General features: G+C 36.9%; 1 protein-coding gene across 2 annotated transcripts in view; it reads left to right on the top strand.

Moving 5' to 3' along the window:
• The window catches only part of Rfx7 (regulatory factor X7), an 81,147-nt gene that overhangs the window by 50,050 nt on the left and 11,306 nt on the right, over positions 1-19,791 (top strand). For both annotated transcript variants that reach the window (XM_026779122.1, XM_005347645.3), the window contains 4 exons: positions 11,904-12,020; positions 14,156-14,240; positions 15,041-15,248; positions 18,785-19,080. In XM_026779122.1, the coding sequence (XP_026634923.1) occupies positions 11,904-12,020; positions 14,156-14,240; positions 15,041-15,248; positions 18,785-19,080 (706 nt within the window). The remainder of the gene's footprint in view (positions 1-11,903; positions 12,021-14,155; positions 14,241-15,040; positions 15,249-18,784; positions 19,081-19,791) is intronic.

Below are 19,791 nucleotides of genomic sequence, written 5' to 3'. Positions count from 1 at the left end.
GCAGCCTGGGCTACAGCAAGAAAGGAAGGAGGAGAAAAGATATATATATATCCAGTGCAAATAGTAAGGTAATTAAAATAAAGAGAACATTCCGAAACTTCTAAGAAATACATCTGAATTCAATAAAAGAATACTCGTATGATATGTTGAATAAACTATGAATTGAAGGTTAAGAAAAATAGATGTTCTCAACAAATTTCTATGACCTGGGCAAGTGTTTAAGTATTCCTTTTATCGTTTGGCACATCTATAAAATGAAAAAAAATTTGAAGAGACATGCAGTTTCTTTTAGCTCTAAAATTATAAACTTGTTTGAAGTAGGAAAATTTGAGAAATAATCCAAAGATGTCTTGTTAGTTTCCTAAAAGAAAAATTGACAAATGATTTTTTTTTATTTGTTTTTACGTTTTTTTCAAGACAGTTTCTCTGTGAAACAGTCCTCATAATTCTGGAACTCACTCTTTAGACCAGGCTAGCTTTGAACTCACAGAGATCCACCTGCCTCTGTCTCCTGAGTGTGGGGATTAGAAAAACAACCTAGGGGCTGGAGAGATGGCTCAGTGGTTAAGAGCATTGCCTGTTCTTCCAAAGGTCCTGAGTTCAATTCCCAGCAACCACATTGTGGCTCACAACAATCTGTAATGAGGTCTGGTGCCCTCTTCTGGCCTGCAGGCATACATGTAGACAAAATATTGTATACATAATAAATAAATAAATAAATATTTAAAAAAAGAACAAAAGAAAAATGAACTATTTGGAAATAGGTATTCCATAGTCATTTTCTCTCTACGTTTTGACCAGTTATGATTCTCTGTTTGAGGCTGGAGAGATGGCTCAGAGGTTAAGAGCAGTAACTGCTCTTCCAGAGGTCCTGAGTTTAATTTCCAACAGTAGCTCATAACCATCTATAATGAGATCTGATGTCCTCTTCTGGTATGTAGGCAAACATGCAGACAGAACACTGTATACATAATAAATAAATATCCACTAAAAAAAAACAAGCTCTGTTTGCTACAAAAAAGCTTCTTTGATGAGGGCTAGAGCTGCACTACTCTATGGGTATTAAGTGTTTAGAAGGCAGTTGGATTCTATGTCAGTTTGGCAAAATGGTAGTAGTAGGTGTCTTCTAGAATCTGACCTCCAGCCACAGGTTCTTGACAAAGTTTACAGTAGCAAATATAAGTTCCTGTTGAGTTGGCCATAAGTATAATCAGATAGAGTTGGTTACCTTCAAGATATTAGTGCCACTAATGCTGGGCCTATTGTAATTATAGTTTGTAGGATTTATTATTATACAGTATTCTGCCTGTACGTATGCTTGCATGTCAGATCCCACTATAAATAGTTGTGAGCCACCATGTGGTTGCTGGGAATTGAACTCAGGACCTCTGGAAGAGCAGTCAATGATCTTAACCTCTGAGCCATCTCTGCAGCTCCTGTTCCAGCATCTTGCATAATGCCTTTCAACACCATGAGAGCTAGCCATCAGGAAGGAGGCTGCCAGGTCCATTACCAGCTTGATTTCTCCAATTCCTATAAACAAAGTGTATGATATCTCCAGCTAGAAGGTCTTACCTTCAATCAAGAGTTGTTTTAAAACTGGGCAATAGTGGCACAGGCCTTTAATTCCATACCGCCAGAGACAGATGGATCTCTGTGAATTCTAGGCCACACTGGGTTTACACTAGATTAATCCAGCCTCAAAGAGAAGCAAAGACAGATGGTGGTGGCAGCTCATACCTTTAATCCCAGTGCTAGGGAGGTGGAGAAAAGAGTGATATGGCTGGGCAGCAAAAGGACTATAAAGCATGAGGAGACAGGAGCTCTGATGTAGTCGAGAATGAATGCAGTCTGGGGATTCAATCTGAGAATTCATAGAATCAGGATCACCGCTTTGGTCTGAGCATTGGTAGAGAGGCAAGAACTCTGTAGTGGGGCTGACAGCTCTGATTCTTCAACTTTTATCCCCTGATAGCTGACTCCAAGTTTTATTACAAGACCAGTTAGAATTTGTGCTGCATGCCTTATTATGTTTTCCTCTAATATTGTCAGAGCTTCAGGTCTTACATGGTGTCTTTAATTTTGAACTGAGTTTTATACTGGGTGAAAGATAAAGGTTCATTTCATTCTTCTATCTTTGGAAATCGATTTTTTTTAATCTTTTTCCTAATGTATGTTGAGTGTATCTATGTGGGTTTATTTCTGCATTCTCTGTTCTGTTGTGTTGGTGTGCGTGTCTTGTTTTTGTGCTGGTGTCATGTTGGTGTTGTTTCTGTAGTATATTCAGCAGAGCTTTTTGTGCTAAGGATTGTGCTTAACTATTGGAAACCTTTTGTGGTTCCATATGAATTTTGTATCCCTTTTGTTTCTTGACTTAATGCTTTAGCTAAGATTTAAAGCACTATTTTTAATCAATCTGGGGGGTAAGAGGCACCATTGTCTTATTCCAGATGTTAGGGCAAATGTTTAGTTTTCCTCATTTAGTATTTTTGTTCTAGGTTTGTCATAACTGCTTTTATTTTGTTGAAATATATTCCTTCTAGAACTCATTTCTTTAGATTATTTATGATGGAGAGATGTTTAGCTTTGTCAGGGGCCTGTTCTTTGGTGGAATTCTTCCATTCTTCTGCCATCAAATATGATGTTGATTATGAGTTTTCCTTGATAGAGCTTCTTTGGTTTGAAGAATTTTCATTCTTTTATTAGCTTGCTTGCAGTTTGTCAGATTTCTGTTTCTTTGTTTGTTTGTTTGTTGTTTTATTGGGATCTGAGGTAAGATAACCATTTTGGATTTTTTTTCTTTATGGAGTCAAACTTATATATTACTATTTTTTATTCATCTTACATTTCTGGGATTAATCACATTTGATCATTGTGTATAATTCATTATGTATATAGTTAAATTTAGGGTATTAGTATTATGCTAAAGATTTTTGCATCTTTATTCACAGGAGATACTTAATTTGCAGTTTTCTTATGGTCCTTTTGTCTGATTTTGGTATCTGGGTAATGATGGCAGTATGAGCTAAACTTGAGAGTTTGTTTTATTTTTTGTTTTGTTTTTGTTTTTGCTTTGAGACAGGATCTTACTATATAGTTCTGGCTGTCATGGAACTCACCATGTAGACCAGCCCCTATTATTATTATTATTATTATTATTATTATTATTATTATTATTATTATTATTATTTATTTATTTATTTTATGTATGTGGGTGTTTTGCCTGCATGTATTTCTGCATGTCATATGGCTGCATGGTGCCATGGAGACCAGAAGAGTATGTTGTAGCCCCTGAAACTGGAGTTACAGATGGTTGTTAGCCACCATGTGTGTGCTGAGACTCAAACCTGGGTTGTCTACAAGAACAACAAGTGCTCTTAACAGCTAAGCCATCTTTCAAGCCCCAGTGTGAGAGTTTTTGAAGTATCAGTGAAGCCACCTGAAACTGGGATTTTCTTTGTAGGTACTTTTAAATGACTAATTCAGTCTCTTATTACAGATCTGATTATCTTTCAGAGTTCATTTTGGTAGTTGTGTGTTTCTAGGATTTCGATCATTTCACATAGCTTAATTAATTGATATCATATTTTTTCTCATAATAATTTTTATTTCAGTAAGGCCAGTAGCACTGTTCTTTCATCCCCTTTTTATATATTTGAGTGTTTTTCTTTCATCCCTTACTTTATGTAATTTGGATATACTTTTTTTTTAGTTCTTCTTCCCCACGCTCTTGGTAAGTTTATCAACTTTGTTATCTTTTCAAAGAATCAACTTTGGTTTACTTTTTCCCCCCTAATATTTTTCTGTTCCGCGTTTCTTTCCTTCCCACTCCAATCCTCATATTTTTTCTTCTTTTTGCTTGCTTTTAGTTCTCTCCCCACCCCACTCCTTAGCTTTTTAATGTAGAAGATTGGGTAAGTTTATGCTTTTCTAATGTGGTCATGTGTGGATACATATTCTAAGCACTGCTTTGACTACATCACACACATTTCAGTATGTTGTGTTTTAATTTTTATTTACCTTAAATATTTTATAATTTCTCTTGTTATTTCATTAGCCCATTGATTATTTTTAAACATTCTTGGTTAATTTCCATTTATTTGTGAATTTTTGTTGTTTTAGATATTAGCATAGATATCCCATTCTCTTTCAGGCTCTCAACATACTGTTCTCTTTCTGGTTGTTCATTTTCTCTTATTTTTACTTTTGAACTGCTGTGTCCTTGGATCTATAGATAACCTGATTTAACCATGTTTTATATTAAACATGTTGAACTAATACCTAACTTAATTAGAATGTTACAATCTTTTGCATTTAGTGTGATTTCTGATGAGGTAGAAATTACATTTACCGGTTTTGCTGGTCATTTTCTGTGTGCTATATACCTCATTTTGTTCCTCTTCTTCTATTGCTATTTTTCCATTAAAGGGTTATTTTACAGTAAAATTTTTTCACTTTCTACATTTTGGGGCATTTGTTTGTTTGTTTTTAAGATTTATTTATTTATTATGTACACAGTATTCTGCCTGCATATATTCCTACACTCCAAAAGGGGGCACCAGATCTTATCATAGATGGTTGTGAGCCACCATGTGGTTGCTAGGAATTGAACTGAGGACCTCTGGAAAAGCAAGCAGTGCTCTTAACCTCTGAGCCATCTCTCCAGTCCATTTCAGGTTTTCTAATAGTTATCCCAGATATATCAACTAGCATTTTAATTTATTTCAGAATCTAATTTGGATTATTACTACAAAAAGTCAAAAATACAAAAAATATGTTTGGACGTGTATCTCTGTTTCCCTTACATTTTTTTTATGACGTGCCCATCAACACAGATTTATAACTGGTGTTATATGCAGTTGCCTTTCTGTTCACATAGGAGAATATCAAAAGTCACGCATGGAAAATATATTTATTTGTACTTATATTTAGTTGTCTTTACTGGTATTCTTTATTTTTTCATGTGAATGTTTTTCAGAGCTGCTATCTCATCCCTATTTAAGCCTGAATGACTGCCTTTAGCATTTCTTATATGGCACACCTGCTAGTATTGAATTTGAATTTTGTACCTATCTGGGAATGTCTTAATTTATCCTTCACTTTTAAAGGATGGTTTGTTTTGTTGCAAATAGACTTCTTAGGTGACAGTTAATTTTAGCACTGTGTATATGTCATCTCACTGCCTTCTGGTCTCATGTTTTCTCATGAGAAATATCTGTATGCCATATTGAAATGAGCATTCGAACCACGTAATGAGCTACTTCTTGCTTCCTTCAAAATACTATCTTTGACTTTGGCCTTTAACTGTCCATAATACATGTTTCTCCAAGCTTTTAGTGCTTGTTTATTATACTTCTGAGATATATAAATTAATTTTTCTTTAACTTGGGTAATTTTTAGCTATTTTTGGTTATTTAAGACAGGGTTTCTCTGTGTAATAGTCCTGGCCGTCTTTGAACTCACTTTGTAAACCAGGTTGGCCTTGAACTCACAAAGGTCTTTCTGCCTCTTTTGCACTACCATGCCCAGCTGTTGTTTTTATGGGTATTGGTGTTTTGCTTTGAGTATTGGATCCTCAGGAACTGGAATTGCAGACAGCCATGTGAGTGCTGGGAATTGAACCCAGGTCCTCTGGGAAAGCAGTCAGTGCTCCTCTGTTTTAGAACTCTGGTAATATCCAAATAGTTCTCAAGGCTTCTGTTTCTTTGTCTTCATTCTTTTTTTTTTCTTTTGGTCTTCAGAGATGGTAATCTTAATATAACTTATCTTCATAATGCTGATTTCTTGAACTAATCAGATCTGCTCTTGAGACTCTGTTGAGCTTTTCTCACCAGTTATTACAATCTTTTTTTTTTCTTTTTTTTTCTTTTTTGTTTTTTTGTTTTTTTAATTTATTTATTTATTAAGGATTTCTGCCTCCTCCCTGCCACCGCCTCCCATTTCCCTCCCCCTCCCCCGATCAAGTCCCTCTCCTTCATCAGCTTGAAGAGCAATCAGGGTTCCCTGACCTGTGGGAAGTCCAAGGACCGCCCACCTCCATCCAGGTTTAGTAAGGTGAGCATCCAAACTGCCTAGGCTCCCCCAAAGCCAGTACGTGCAGTAGGATCAAAAACCCATTGCCCTTGTTCTTGAGTTCTCAGTAGTCCTCATTGTCCGCTATGTTCAGCAAGTACTGTTTTATCCCATGCTTTTTTCAGACCCAGGCCAGCTGGCCTTGGTGAATTCCCGATAGAACATCTTCATTGTCTCAGTGTGTGGGTGCACCACTCGCGGTCCTGAGTTCCTTGCTCGTGCTCCCCCTCCTTCTGCTCCTGATTTGGACCTTGAGATTTCAGTCCGGTGCTCCAATGTGGGTCTCTGTCTCTGTCTCATTTCATCGCCTGATGAAGGTTAATATTCAGGAGGATGCCTATATGTTTGTCTTTGGATTCACCTTCTTATTTAGCTTCTCTAGGATTGCGAATTATAAGCTCAATGTCCTTTATTTATGGCTAGAAACCAAATATGAGTGAGTACATCCCATGTTCCTCATTTTGGGTCTGGCTTACCTCACTCAGGATAGTGTTTTCTGTTTCCATCCATTTGTATGCAAAATTCAAGAAGTCCTTGTTTTTTACTGCTGAGTAATACTCTAATATGTATATATCCCATACTTTCTTCATCCATTCTTCCATTGAAGGGCATCTAGGTTGTTTCCAGGTTCTGGCTATTACAAACAATGCTGCTATGAACATAGTTGAGCATATACTTTTGTTGTATGATAGGGCCTCTCTTGGGTATATTCCCAAGAGTGGTATTGCTGGGTCCAGGGGTAGGTTGATCCCGAATTTCCTGAGAAACGCCACACTGCTTTCCAGAGTGGTTGCACAAGTTTGCATTCCCACCAGCAATGGATGAGTGTACCCCTTTCTCCAGACGCGCAACGGTAGCGCGTCTGACTCCAGTTATTACAATCTTAAACTCTAAAGTTTTAATACTTATTTTCATCATAGCAAATTAGTCCATATTTTCTAGAAATATAGGTTTTATTAATATGTGTACCTTCTGTCTTCCTACTGATGTTTTCTGTTTGTTGAAATTTGGTTTCCCTTAACTCCAAGTATATTTTAAATAGCTTGTTTATACACTTTGTATACCAAGTCCATCAGCTATTTAGACTTCCTCAGGCATAGCTTCTAATGACTACATTTTTTTTTAGGCAAAGTTTTCATTCTTTGTATAGCTCATAATTCTTTGTTGCACGTTAGACATATATATAATACGGTACTCTGGGAATTAGATTTGGTCCCTATCTAAGTCTTATGTCTGTTGTTTCTTATAGTTGCTAGTATTTGTTGGCTGCTGGGGGAATGATGTTTTGTTTGTTTGTTTGTTTCGTTTTGTTTGTTTGTTTTTTCCCTCTTGGTTTTTTTTACAGGGTTTCTCTGTGTAGTCCTGGCTACCTGGAATTTGCTCTTAAGACCATGCTGGCCTCGAACTCAGTGATCCACCTGTCTCTACCTCCTGAGTTCTGGGATTAAAGGTGTGTGCCACCACTGCCTGGCTAAAAAAATGATGATTTCTTAAGTGACTGCTTTGAACTATACTGAATTATATCTGCCTCCTGAAGGCTACCTAGCTTAATAGTTAGCTAATAAGATAAAGATTTCACTAAGGACCTACAAGCAATAAATCTCCCAGTCTTTATTCACTAGGGGTCTCCATGAATGTGCACTGGGGTTCAGCATCAACAATCATGCATGCAATTGTCCTTAGCCCTCACTTTCTGATTTAGGGAGACTTTCTCTTTAGCCCAAAATGGGAACCTCAGCTTTTTCAAGTCTCTTGAGCATGCACAGAACCCTCCAAATGCATGTGATCTTCTTGAGACTTAGGACCATTCAAATTTTTGACAGCAGCACATCCATCCATCTTATTCCCCAGCTTCTCTTTACTCTTTCCAGTTAGTTTACAGTTTACTGCAATTATAGTTTGCTTGCAGTCTCAGGCAACCCACAAAGCAAAATACTTGCTTATAATTACTTTTAAAAACTTCTCCGCATTCCATCTCCTCAAGGAGAAGGACTGGCTAAGCTCTAGATCAAGTTAGATATAGACAGCCTTCTAGGTGGTCACACATGTAATTATTTATATAAACAATAATTTAACTCTGCCTTAAATTACTTTTGTTAACTTCCAACAGAGCAGTCTTCCAAGTGTACTGATCATTACATGGTTGCCTCAAATAAATCTTTTGAATTTCAAGAGTAATTGTTTGATCTTAATTTGAGCTCTGTTTAATGATACTAATAGTTCTAACCTCATCAAAGCCAAACCTAAAAGACACTATAACACAAGCCTGGGAACCAATTGATTTGGAGACAGCTGTGGTCACCTTCACTATACTATGTATTCTGGCATTATTTGGTGTCTGTCACAAACTCCAGAACCAGTGTACATAGCCATGCCTTAACTATGTGTAATTAATGTACACCAGAATAGGGAGCAATATGAAAAAAGCAAATTATTTATAAGTAAATATCGGACACTTTCTGAATTTTCTCTACAGTTTTAATGTATGATTCCTTAAAAATGTTGGCATTCCAAGCCAGGCAGTGGTGGTACATGCCTTTAATTCCAGCATTCGGGAAGCAAAGGCAGGCAGATCTCTTTGAGTTCAAGGCCAGCCTGGTCTACAAGAGCTAGTTCCAGGACAGGCTCCAAAGCTAAAGAGAAAGTCTGTCAACAAAAAAACAAACAAACAAATAAATAACATAAAAAAACCGTTGGTATTCCAGTAATCCTTTTTCTTTTACCAAATTTATCTTCCGTGTTACCTCAGATGTATTGTTTGATTGACACTGTAAAGGGACCATTATCCAAACATATCTCTTGGACTTCCCTACACTTTTTTCCCAGATAGAGTCTAACTATGTAGCCTTGGTGACCTGGAGCTCTCTATGCTGGCTTAGAGGTCCACCTCCATCCCCTGCCTCCTAAATATTGGATTTAAAGGCATGTGCCACTATGCTGTGTAGCTTCCCTCTTTTTTAATTGGTTGTCATCTGTAACACATGAGTGGTAAGACCACTAAAATAACAGTATGGACTTGGTTAAAAAATTGTAATACTTAGCCAGACAGTGGTGGCACACACCTTTACTCCCAACACTCAGGGAGGCAGAGGCAGATGGATCTCTGTGAGTTCGAGGCCAGCCTGGTCTACAGAGTGAGTTCCAGGACAGCCAGAGAGAGATACACAGAGAAACTCTGTCTTGAAAAAATAAAAAACAAAAAATTGTAATACTTAACTAGAAAAATAATCATCTTAATAAATTATTCTGTATAAATGTTAGAAAAAATTAATAAATTCTTGTCTATAAATTTTCTAATAAAATCATCTACCACAAGGGTTTGAGAAAAATAAAATACTGCTTTTTTATAAAGAACTAATGGTATAAGGTCTGGTCAATTATTCTCTAACTATTTGCACCCATCTTCTCCACTGTTCTTTAGAATATTTTTATAGCATTAAATAATATTTACTTTTACATTATGTAATTAAATTGTAAATGACATGAAAAAGTACTAAACTCTGAATTTCATGTATTTTTTTAAAAGGTATATTTATTTAGTATGTGTACAGTATTCTGCCTGCATGTGTCCCTGAAGGCCAGAAGAGGGCACCAGATCTCATTACAGATGCTTGTGAGTTGTGGTTGCCGGGAATTGAACTCAGGACATCTGAGTCATCTCTCCAGCCCCTCCTAATTCTATGTATTTTTAGTGACTTTTTCAGTCATATTAAAAGTTAATTGTACTTCCAATTTTTTAAAACTTTTTAATTGAATCTTTGGGGATTTTACATCATTTATTCCAATTCTATTTACCTCCCAGTCCCTCCATATCTCCCCCTTCCCTCCTGCACCCCCACCCCACGAAAGAAAATAAAGCAAGGTAAGCAAAACAAAAGCAAGACCAAAAAAAACCCAAAACAAAACAACAACAACAACAACAAAAAACCCCATAAGCTGAAACAAAACAAACCCATACCAGGAACAGAAAAATCTGTTTCTCCTTCTCTCCTGCCTCTCATCACTTCTTCTGCCCTGGTTGCATTGGAGGCTTTGGTGTGTCACATAGTAAACCCTTTTGTCCCATCAGTTTGACTGGCAAGTGTTCATTGCAATGAGACACTGGTCTGGTTCAAGGCCTCTGGTTTTTGATATACCAGCCTCACTGGCTCCTCAGCAGAGCTCCTCTGGTGTATCCTATGGCCACCCCAAGTCTTGGAGATCTTGTAGGTAACATTCCATACGACCAGTCCTTTCTTTAGCTCCAGCAGTTTCCAGATGAGGTAAATGCTTGGGTGGACCAACCAAAGGCTCAGTTGTGGACCTGTGTTAGCCAGCCAGGTCAGATCAACCCACTGGGGCTACCTACCTCAGATGCAGGGGTGGGATCAGATCCCCTACAAGAATGAAAAAAAAATCTCATTTTAAGAATGGTGTTGGGGCTGGAGAGATGGCTCAGAGGTTAAGAGCATTGCCTGCTCTTCCAAAGGTCCTGAGTTCAATTCCCAGCAACCACATGGTGGCTCACAACCATCTGTAATGAGGTCTGGTGCCCTCTTCTGGCCTGCAGGCATACACACAGACAGAATATTGTATACATAATAAATAAATAAATATTTAAAAAAAAAAAAAGAATGGTGTTAGTTAGGCGGTGATGGTATACTTCTTTAATCCCAGCACTTGGGAGGCAGAGGCAAACTGATCTCTTTGAGTTTGAGGCCAGCCTGGTCTATAAAGCAAGTTCCAGGACAACCAGAGCTACACAGAGAAACCCTGTCTTGAAAAGCAAAGACAAACAAATTTAAAAGAATGGTGTTAGAGTTTGTTATCCTATAAACAGAACATTCTTTGTTCTTTCCTTTTTTTTTTATTAAGTGCCTAAAAATACCTTAACTCTATGACTTAGGTGTTGACACCAAATCTTTGCTTGATGAACCCTGCAGTTTAAGCAGGAAAATGAGATGTAAAATAAAATAACCAGTGTCTTTATTTGTTCTGGCAAGGCCCATAGCTTGTAGTACAGCCCTTATTTCAAACTCATGACTGGGTATACCCTATAAATGCTTCATAAACTATACTTTAAACAGAATCATTGACTATTCAGAATTTTCCAATGGGTAATAATGAAATTCTTTTTCTTTAAAAATTAAAACCACTGAAATCTAGATATACAGGCTACCTCACAGTATAGCTGTCCTAATGAGGGGAGAGACTCACATGAGGTAACTCACTGTTTAACAGTATCGCCATTTCTGTGTGTAACAGGAAGTTAAGCTATACAACTGAATTATTTTCTCATTCTAAGCTTTCACAAAACTAAAGGGATACAAAGGAAAGGGTGACTCGGGTCTTTCAGAACTTCTCATTGCCCTTGTTATCAGCCTTATCAGTGGAATAAAAATATTGGTACAGATGACCTCAAATGTCTCTTTTAATTTAGTGTTTAAATTATCTCATGGCATTAAACAATTAAGTCCAACATTCATGATATGAGATGAAAGTTATCTCTGTATGTGAACCTGCTATGTGTGTAGAAATTATAGCCCTGCTAGATGAACTTATGTGTACTCGTTTAAAACCCTGAGTTTGACCAGAACTGGGAACTTTTTACCAATATAGTGTCTTTGTACACATTTCCCCGATAGTGTTGAGAACAATGCTGTAGACCCTTAGAGTGAGTCCAGCAAATTCAAGCTGAATTAAAGTGCAACTCCCAAGAATAAGAGTTCATAAATTGTCATGAATTACTAGAAGGTCCATTGCTTCACCTTACCAAGGGTGCAATGAAGTAACACCATACTATGTGATGCTGAAATCTGTCACTTTTTATTCGGTCTGTCCTTCTTTTGCAGGAGCTATTGTGACAATCTTGGCTACCATCCATTAAGTGCTGCTGACTTCGGAAAAATCATGAAAAACGTATTTCCAAACATGAAGGCACGCCGTTTGGGCACTAGAGGCAAATCTAAATATCCTTTATCAGAATGCTATCAGTAATCTCATTTGGCTCATCTGCTGATCTCATCTCAGTCGGCAACTACATTTAGAAATACATGTCAATCAACTAATAAACAGCTCAGAAGCCTTAGAAGAATAACTGCAGATGTTATTTCCCCAGCTGTTACCAAACTGCGTGAGAAATAGCAAATGGTGGAAACGGAGACTGTGAGCCCACACCTGAATAATCACACAGAAACTACATTATTTACAACACTGCTTGGCCCAATGGCTTAGGAGTATTTCTAGCTAGCTCTTACATCATAAATTAATTCATTTCTATTAATCTGTGTATCACCATGAGACTGTGACCGGTAAGATTCCAGTGTCCTCCTTAGGCAGCTACATGGTATCTCCTGACTCTGCCTACTATATATCTCTGTTCAGATTTCCTGCCTGGCTATATTCTGCCCTGCTGTAGGCCGAAGGAGCTTCTTTATTAACCAGTGGTAATAAAACATATTCACAGTATACAGATGGGAATCACACATCAAAATGGTTTGTGAGTTTATTAAGATTCTGATAGATTTTATCTTTTATTTGATATTTTTATCTATTTTTATTCAAATTTTTGTATGCATATGTGTGTACATGTATATGATCAGGAGAAGGTGTTGCTTTCTCTGGAACTGGAGTTACAGGTAGCTGTAAGCCTCAAAGTGTGTGGGTTCTGGAAACCAAATCTATGTTCTCTGTAAGACCTGCAAGTGCTTTAAGTACTGAGATATCTCTCCAACCATTTATCACTTTTTATCCAATCACCTTTGCTTTAACAATAAAAATTAAGAAATGATGTACTTAGTAACTAAATTATATCAATAAAAGCAGGGGAAGATGTTAGCTTATCTTTTTTTTCTCTTCTCTAAGAAACATGGTAATTCTCTGATTTAAAAAAAAAACAATGTTAATAATACACTCAAAAATGTTCTTGTAAAAAAAGGTCCGTATTTGTAGTATGATTTCTAATTGGTCTTAATAATTAAAAACCTGGAGTCAGATATTATTGGGTGAAAGCTGAAAGATCAGAGAACCAGAGCAGCTAGCCACTAGTTCTTACCTCTATAAAATCCTCAGATTGAATTGGGTATCCTGTCTCTACAAGTAATCAAACTGAATGCCATCTCTTTGAAACCTCAGACTGAATCCTCAGCTCCTGTCTTCTCCCCCCCCTTATACTCCTTTCTCTGCCCAGCCATATCACTTCCTATCTCAACCTCCCTAGTGCTAGGATTAAAGGTTTGAGCTACCACTGCCTGGCCTCTATGACTAACTAGTGCAGCTAGCCCCACACTCTGATCTTCAGGCAAGCTTAATTTGTTAAAGCTCAAACAAAATAGCACAAGTATTCACTATTTTTCTGGCAGCCATTAAAGCAGGGCATAGGAATGGCCCTTCTTGTGACAGAGAAATATGCATAAGCAAACAGAAGTAAAGGGATGAAAATTAAGAATTTATTAAAGGTCTTTCTGCTCCTAGAAGAGTATAAAATAAACTTTTATTAGAAATGTATTCATTTCTTCCTTGCTTAGCTCTTGGCATTTTTAAGGCCTTAAATTAGCTACTGTGGCAATGAGAGAAAGGGACAAGGAGGAAGGTTGCTTTTCTAAAGGAGTCACAGGTGCATTTGAACCACTCTACCCTTGTTTCCTGAATACAGACAGAAAAGGTCTTGATGTGTCTTTGGCATGTTACGGGTGATAATCCTTTATGTTTCAGTGGAAAAAGAAATGTAAAGGTTAAAGCCCTTGTGATACACTTAAGGGTTGTTTTTGTCCCTGTGCCCTGTACTCAAGTTTCCCATCCCTTTGCCAAGTTTCCATCTGTTGGTTTCTTCCCTCTGACCTGCTTGTTACTGGTGGCTGGCACAGCATAGTGGGAATGTTTATTCATAATGTTTTAATAGATTAGATTCATTTAAGACATTATTACTGAACATTGTACATGAAACACTTAGTTTTGAATGCAAGAAAGTATTCTGAGTTTCTACTAGCAAATTGTGTTTTTACTGATGATTGTGTTGTCATTTCATGTACAGTTCCTTCTCAAATGCTATCTACATAGACAGTCCATTTAATTTAAAGTGGTTTCAACCTTAACTGTTTATCACATATTGCTACAGTGGACTAAGGAAAAAAGCTTTTGTTCATATGCCAACACTGCCCAACCTCGACTTTCATAAAACTGGAGATGGGGTAAGAATTCTACCGTTTCTTCTTAATAAAGAGAAATATATCTTTAGTTGAATGCTTTCTGTACAATATTCTGGTTAAAATCAGGAACTGAGAACTGTTCTTTATACAAATAAGAGGGAGAAAAAAATCACCCACAATGGCCAAAAGATGCTAGCAAAACTTACCTACATAAACATGAAATTCAGGATAATATAGATCTATAATTACTAATTTGTAGATATGTCCGTAATATATATTGATGATGCCTGTTTGCCTAGGAAGGAAATTTGTAAGATAGCTATAGTATGCCCTCTCTAGGGCTGCTAATCAGTGTTGTTTTTATTGATACTAGATAAAGCTTTAGAACTATCAAAAACATTTGTTTGAGTCTAGCTGCCATTTTTGTTTGTTTGGATTTTTTTGTTAAAGTTTTTATTTTTGTTGTTTTGAAACAGAGACTCTGTATATAGCTCTGTCTGTCCTTGAACTCACTATATTAGAGTGGCTATGAACTCACAGAGATCCACTTGCCTCTGCCTCTTAAGTGCTGTGATTGAAGTTGTGTGCCACTACACTAGGCTTTAGCTGCCATTTAAAGTGCTATATTCACCCTAAACTTGACTATTCTTTACTGATTCACTCATATATGCAAAGCTGTTACCTGTCTGCCAACAGCTCCATCATGCTGTTTTGACCCAAGAGATGTATGCTGTATCTTCCAATAAGAATACATATCTTCACTGTACTTCAACTTAATTTCTCTGAAATTATATTATTATTATTATTTTGTAAAGTTAACTTCTCCTCTTTCCTTTCTATAGTTGGAAGGAGTTGAACCATCTGGGCAGCTTCAAAATATTGATGAGGAAGTTATCTCTTCTGCTTGCCGTCTTGTGTGTGAGTGGGCCCAGAAAGTGTTAAGCCAGCCATTTGACACAGTCTTGGAATTAGCCCACTTCCTTGTTAAGAGTCATTATATAGGCACCAAGTCAATGGCAGCTCTGACTGTGATGGCAGCAGCACCAGCAGGTATGGAAACTGACCAGATTGCTATATTTAGAGCTAGTAGCAAGAGGAGAGGTTGGGGCCAGTAAGATGGCACAGTAGGTAACAACACTGCTGCCAAGCCCTCTAACCAGAACTGAATCTCCTCCTACAAGTTGTCCTAGGATCTCTACAGGCACTCTGTGGCACAAGGGCACTCATGAATAAATGAATAAAATTTAAAGAATTAATTAATGAAATATTTGACCAAAGAGTTTCATCATTTTAGTATCTGTATGAGTTTATTCTTACTCCAGTTCACACTAAATGCAGATGTTTTATTAAGCCAACAAAATAAAAACTATATTGTTAAATTGTAGATCTTAATCCTATCTTTTGTATGATGCTCTGCTAGAGTAAACTATTTGAATTTCCCTTCATTTGGGGGGATTTTATGTTTTGTTTTGTTTTGTTTTGGGGTGGGGGTTTTGAGACAGGCTTCTCTGTGAAACAGTTCTGGCTGTCCTGGAACTTTCTTTGTAGACCAGGCTGACCTCAAACTCACTTCTGCTTCTGTTGAGATTAAAGGCGTGTGCCACTACCGTCCGGCTAATACTTTTTTTTTTTAATAAAAAAAGACTTTTTAAATATAAAGAATATTTCATGTATCTAGTTAGATGTTAAAAGTAAAATACGATTAAATTTTAAAATTATGTGCTAGGCTCCTATCCCAGAAATTAAGCTTGTCAATGAAACAATCCGAGCATTATGACTGGTTACCTGGTTTCGTAAATAACAAACCTTGTGAAGTGGTACTATAAAATAGCAAGAGTTTTGTTTTTGTTTTGTTTGTTGTTTATTTGTTTTTAGACAGGGTCTCTACTGCATTGAGTCCAGGCTATTGTGGGACTTGTAATGTAAACCAGGCTGACCTTGAACTCATAGAAATCCTCCAACCTCTGTCTCCAAGGTGTTCACTACTTGTGGCTGCAAATGAAAAAATTTTTAATTTATTTTATGTATTTTGGTGTTTTGCCCTCATGTATTTCTGTGTGAGGGTGTTGGATCTTCTGGATCTGGTGTTACAGACAGGTGTGAGCTACCATGTGGGTTTTGGGAATTGAACTGAAGTCCTCTGGAAGAGCAGCCAGTTCTCTTAACTGCTGAGCCATCACTCCAACCTGAGAAAAAATTTTAAATGGCAGTTTAAGTGAGAGTTTTAATTCAAAGAGAAAGTTTTAGAACTGACAATTTTAGCAATTAATATTATTATTGAAATATTGAATGCATTCCTAAACTAATAGCTGTGTGTAAGGTATCAATTCTAATGGAAAATTTTATGCTTTATTTCTGTTAAACCTGACACTGTAGAGTAAATAAATTACGTTACTTTAGAAAATTATTTCTGTGAACAGAGAACAAAACTTGTTTTCCAAGCTAGTTCTTCTAAGTTGAATCTAAATATTTTAAAATCTGCAGTACATTTATCCTGCAGAGAATTACTGTTTGTGGTGTGTATGAATGTATATACTGTCTCCTACTCACTTTACCACCAGTTGAGAACCAGTATCAGCAAAACAGCCTCCCACACTCACAGTAGCTAATCACAACTTTTCAAAACTTCATGAGTATAAACTCTATGTGACCAAACCAGATTTTGCACTCAAATTAGGCAGAAGCATGGTGGTGCTTAGTAAGTCCAATGTTTGTAGCTCACATACATGTTACCTCTCTTAATTCCTTTAGTAGGCCTGTGAGATAGATTGTTTCATTCTAGGAAACACGCTCTGGGAAGTGAAATCTTCTATCCTTGGCCAGATAAGTAATGAAGCTAGGATTTAAATACTGCTTATCTGTCTGTAAAGCCCAGGTACCCTGAGTTATTTCATACTACATTCTTATCTTCTGGAAGAATAAGACTTTGAAGAATGTGGAGCCTTCAGAACTGGAGGAGGCAGCACCATCTGTTTCCCATTATTTGCAAGACTAACGAAAAGAGAATGAGGGAATTTTTGAGGAATAAGTGTAAAGTGGAGAGGTGGCTCAGCAGTTAAGAGCACATGTTGCTCTTGCATATAACCTATGTTCTGTTCCCAGGACCCATACAGCAGCTCACAGCCATCTGTAGCTCCTGTCCCAGGGGATCTGAAGCCCTCTTCTGACCTTCTTCAGGCACTGGGCATGCACATAATGCACATACAAGAATGCAAAACATTCATACACATAAAATAATGAATAAATCTTTCAAATGTAGTAAAAAGTACACAGCAAACAGGTAATTTCCATATTTAAAAGAAATTTTTAGGGACACTAAACTTTTTGCCAATTGCATTTAAATCTCTTGAAATTTTGTTCTTAACTCTTAGAAAATTTTTAAAAGAGTATTTATGGTAAATATTTTCATCCTTTGAAGGCAAACTAATTTTTTTTTTTTTAAATATAGTGTCTGTCTTAAGGACAGGTTGTTACAAATGTCCTTTTTGTGAGTCAGCTGCTTGGAACTTAATTCCTGTCCAGAGCCGCTGGCAAGAGGACAAGGCAGGAAGATGTGAGCCATTGGCAGAGGCTGTCCTGGGTGCTGAGACAGAGCCAGAGAAAGCAGTGAGGCTGAGTTCAAAGAGAATAAAACAATAATTACATTATTTAAAAGAAAAGGAGAGGATCAAAAATGAAGGATTACCGACCAGAGTTTGCAGAAGAGAATTCCTGTGTCTTTCTCTTCTTCTAGCCTTCCTCCCCCACCTGCACCAAGTTGTGGCTGTAACTAGTGATGAAGAGCAGAACCTGGCTGGGGACAGAAGGCGAGGTGCGAGAGCAGGCTATCCTGCTCCTCCTCAGCACATGGGACTTCCTTACTGCTTAGTGCCACCTCCTAAGTATGAAATGAGCTTTGTGAAAGTACTTTTATTACATACTCAGTTTTCTTAAAATTTATATCTTTTTTTTTTTTGCTGTCTTACTACTCTTTTTAAAAGTTTTCTCAGTAACACTTCAAAATGCCTTAACATTAGAAATTTTGCTTCTTAATTTCTCTAGGTCACACTGGAATAATCATAATAACAATTAAAATAATGGTTCATATTTTTGTGACTTTCTGGTAAGATTAAAAACTTGTTTTCCCCACATAAATTTTTTTTTAGGCAGTGGAGTGGTTTTAGTGAATATTTATTAGGTTATTATTATGGGCTGAATAGTAAAATTATGAAAATTTATTAATTTGATCCTAATTACAGAAAGGGATAGGAAAATTTGCTGGCGTTTAATACAACGTAAAAATGCTCTGTTTGCATGTATTTTTGTTAGTGGCCCCACATTTATGATATAGTTAATCCTTTAAAATTGTCTGCCATTGTTTACTTACCTGAAACTGTTCTGGTCAAACCATATTTTAGGATGTCAAAATCTTGCTGACAGATTTATAAACAGAGGTCTGTTACTTTGCTTTGTAAATAAGGTGAGGATTAGAATATCCTTCCTAGTTGTTTTGTCCAGTAGATGGCTACATACTCAAAGAAACTGAGTCATATGGCCTTCCACAAAAGACAGCCTTTATTTTACCTTTCCTTTGTGTTTATTTTCAGGACTTAAAGGAATTCCCCAGCCTTCTGCTTTTGTACCTACAGCTGAAAGTAATTCTTTTCAACCTCAAGTAAAGACTTTGCCATCTCCAATTGATGCTAAGCAACAGTTGCAACGGAAAATTCAAAAAAAGCAGCAAGAACAGAAACTACAATCCCCATTGCCAGGAGAATCCTCAGCAAAAAAAACAGAAGGCACTACAGCCAATGGAGTGGCTAATCTACCCAATGGAAACCCTGCGATCCTTTCTCCCCAGCCCATTGGGATTGTGGTGGCAGCAGTCCCTAGTCCCATTCCGGTAATGTTATTGCTACAGTTTGGCCTTACTGAGATAGTGGAAAGTCATTTATTTTATTAAAAGTGAAAGGTGAGAAGAAGGCAACCGTATGTGCAGCTATAATCATAAATTTTTTTTATAATCAGACTCACCTTCAGTCATTTGTCTTTCATTTCAAATGTGTATTGCTAATGAAAAGCAAACTCTAAACCTAACAGAAGTGAATATATAAGGGATGAAGTGTGCATATAACCACTCAACTTTAGTAAGAATAAATTTATTTAAAAGTTGTTTTTATCTCTGGCTAATTCAAGAAAATATAACTATAAACTTTTGGGAGCCTAAAATTTTTCTGAATATTGAAGTAAATCAAATTACAGTGTTAATGATTTTATAATTTAATGGAGCCTACTTCTGTGGATAGAGGAGTAGAATATTGTTCAGGTCACTGTCGTACAACTAACATTATAGTGAAGGGGCTCTTCAGATGTAAGTATTTCTTGCTAAAGTAAAATGATAAACTTACACTCTTATTGGTATTATTACTAAGGGGATACTTTCTCTGTTTTTCTTGTTCTTATAAGTATCTTCATCATTGCTTTTTCATTAAAACTTCCAATATATGCTGCCGGGCGGTGGTGGCACACGCCTTTAATCCCAGCACTCGGGAGGCAGAGGCAGAGGCAGGCAGATCTGGTCTACGAAGCTATTTCCAGGCCAGCATCTTAACAC

Source organism: Microtus ochrogaster, chromosome 5 (genome assembly GCF_000317375.1).
Source record: "Microtus ochrogaster isolate Prairie Vole_2 chromosome 5, MicOch1.0, whole genome shotgun sequence".
NCBI classification, from domain to species: Eukaryota; Metazoa; Chordata; class Mammalia; order Rodentia; family Cricetidae; genus Microtus; species Microtus ochrogaster.
Note: the sequence above shows the minus strand (reverse complement) of the source record. Positions and strands in the feature narration are given on the sequence as shown.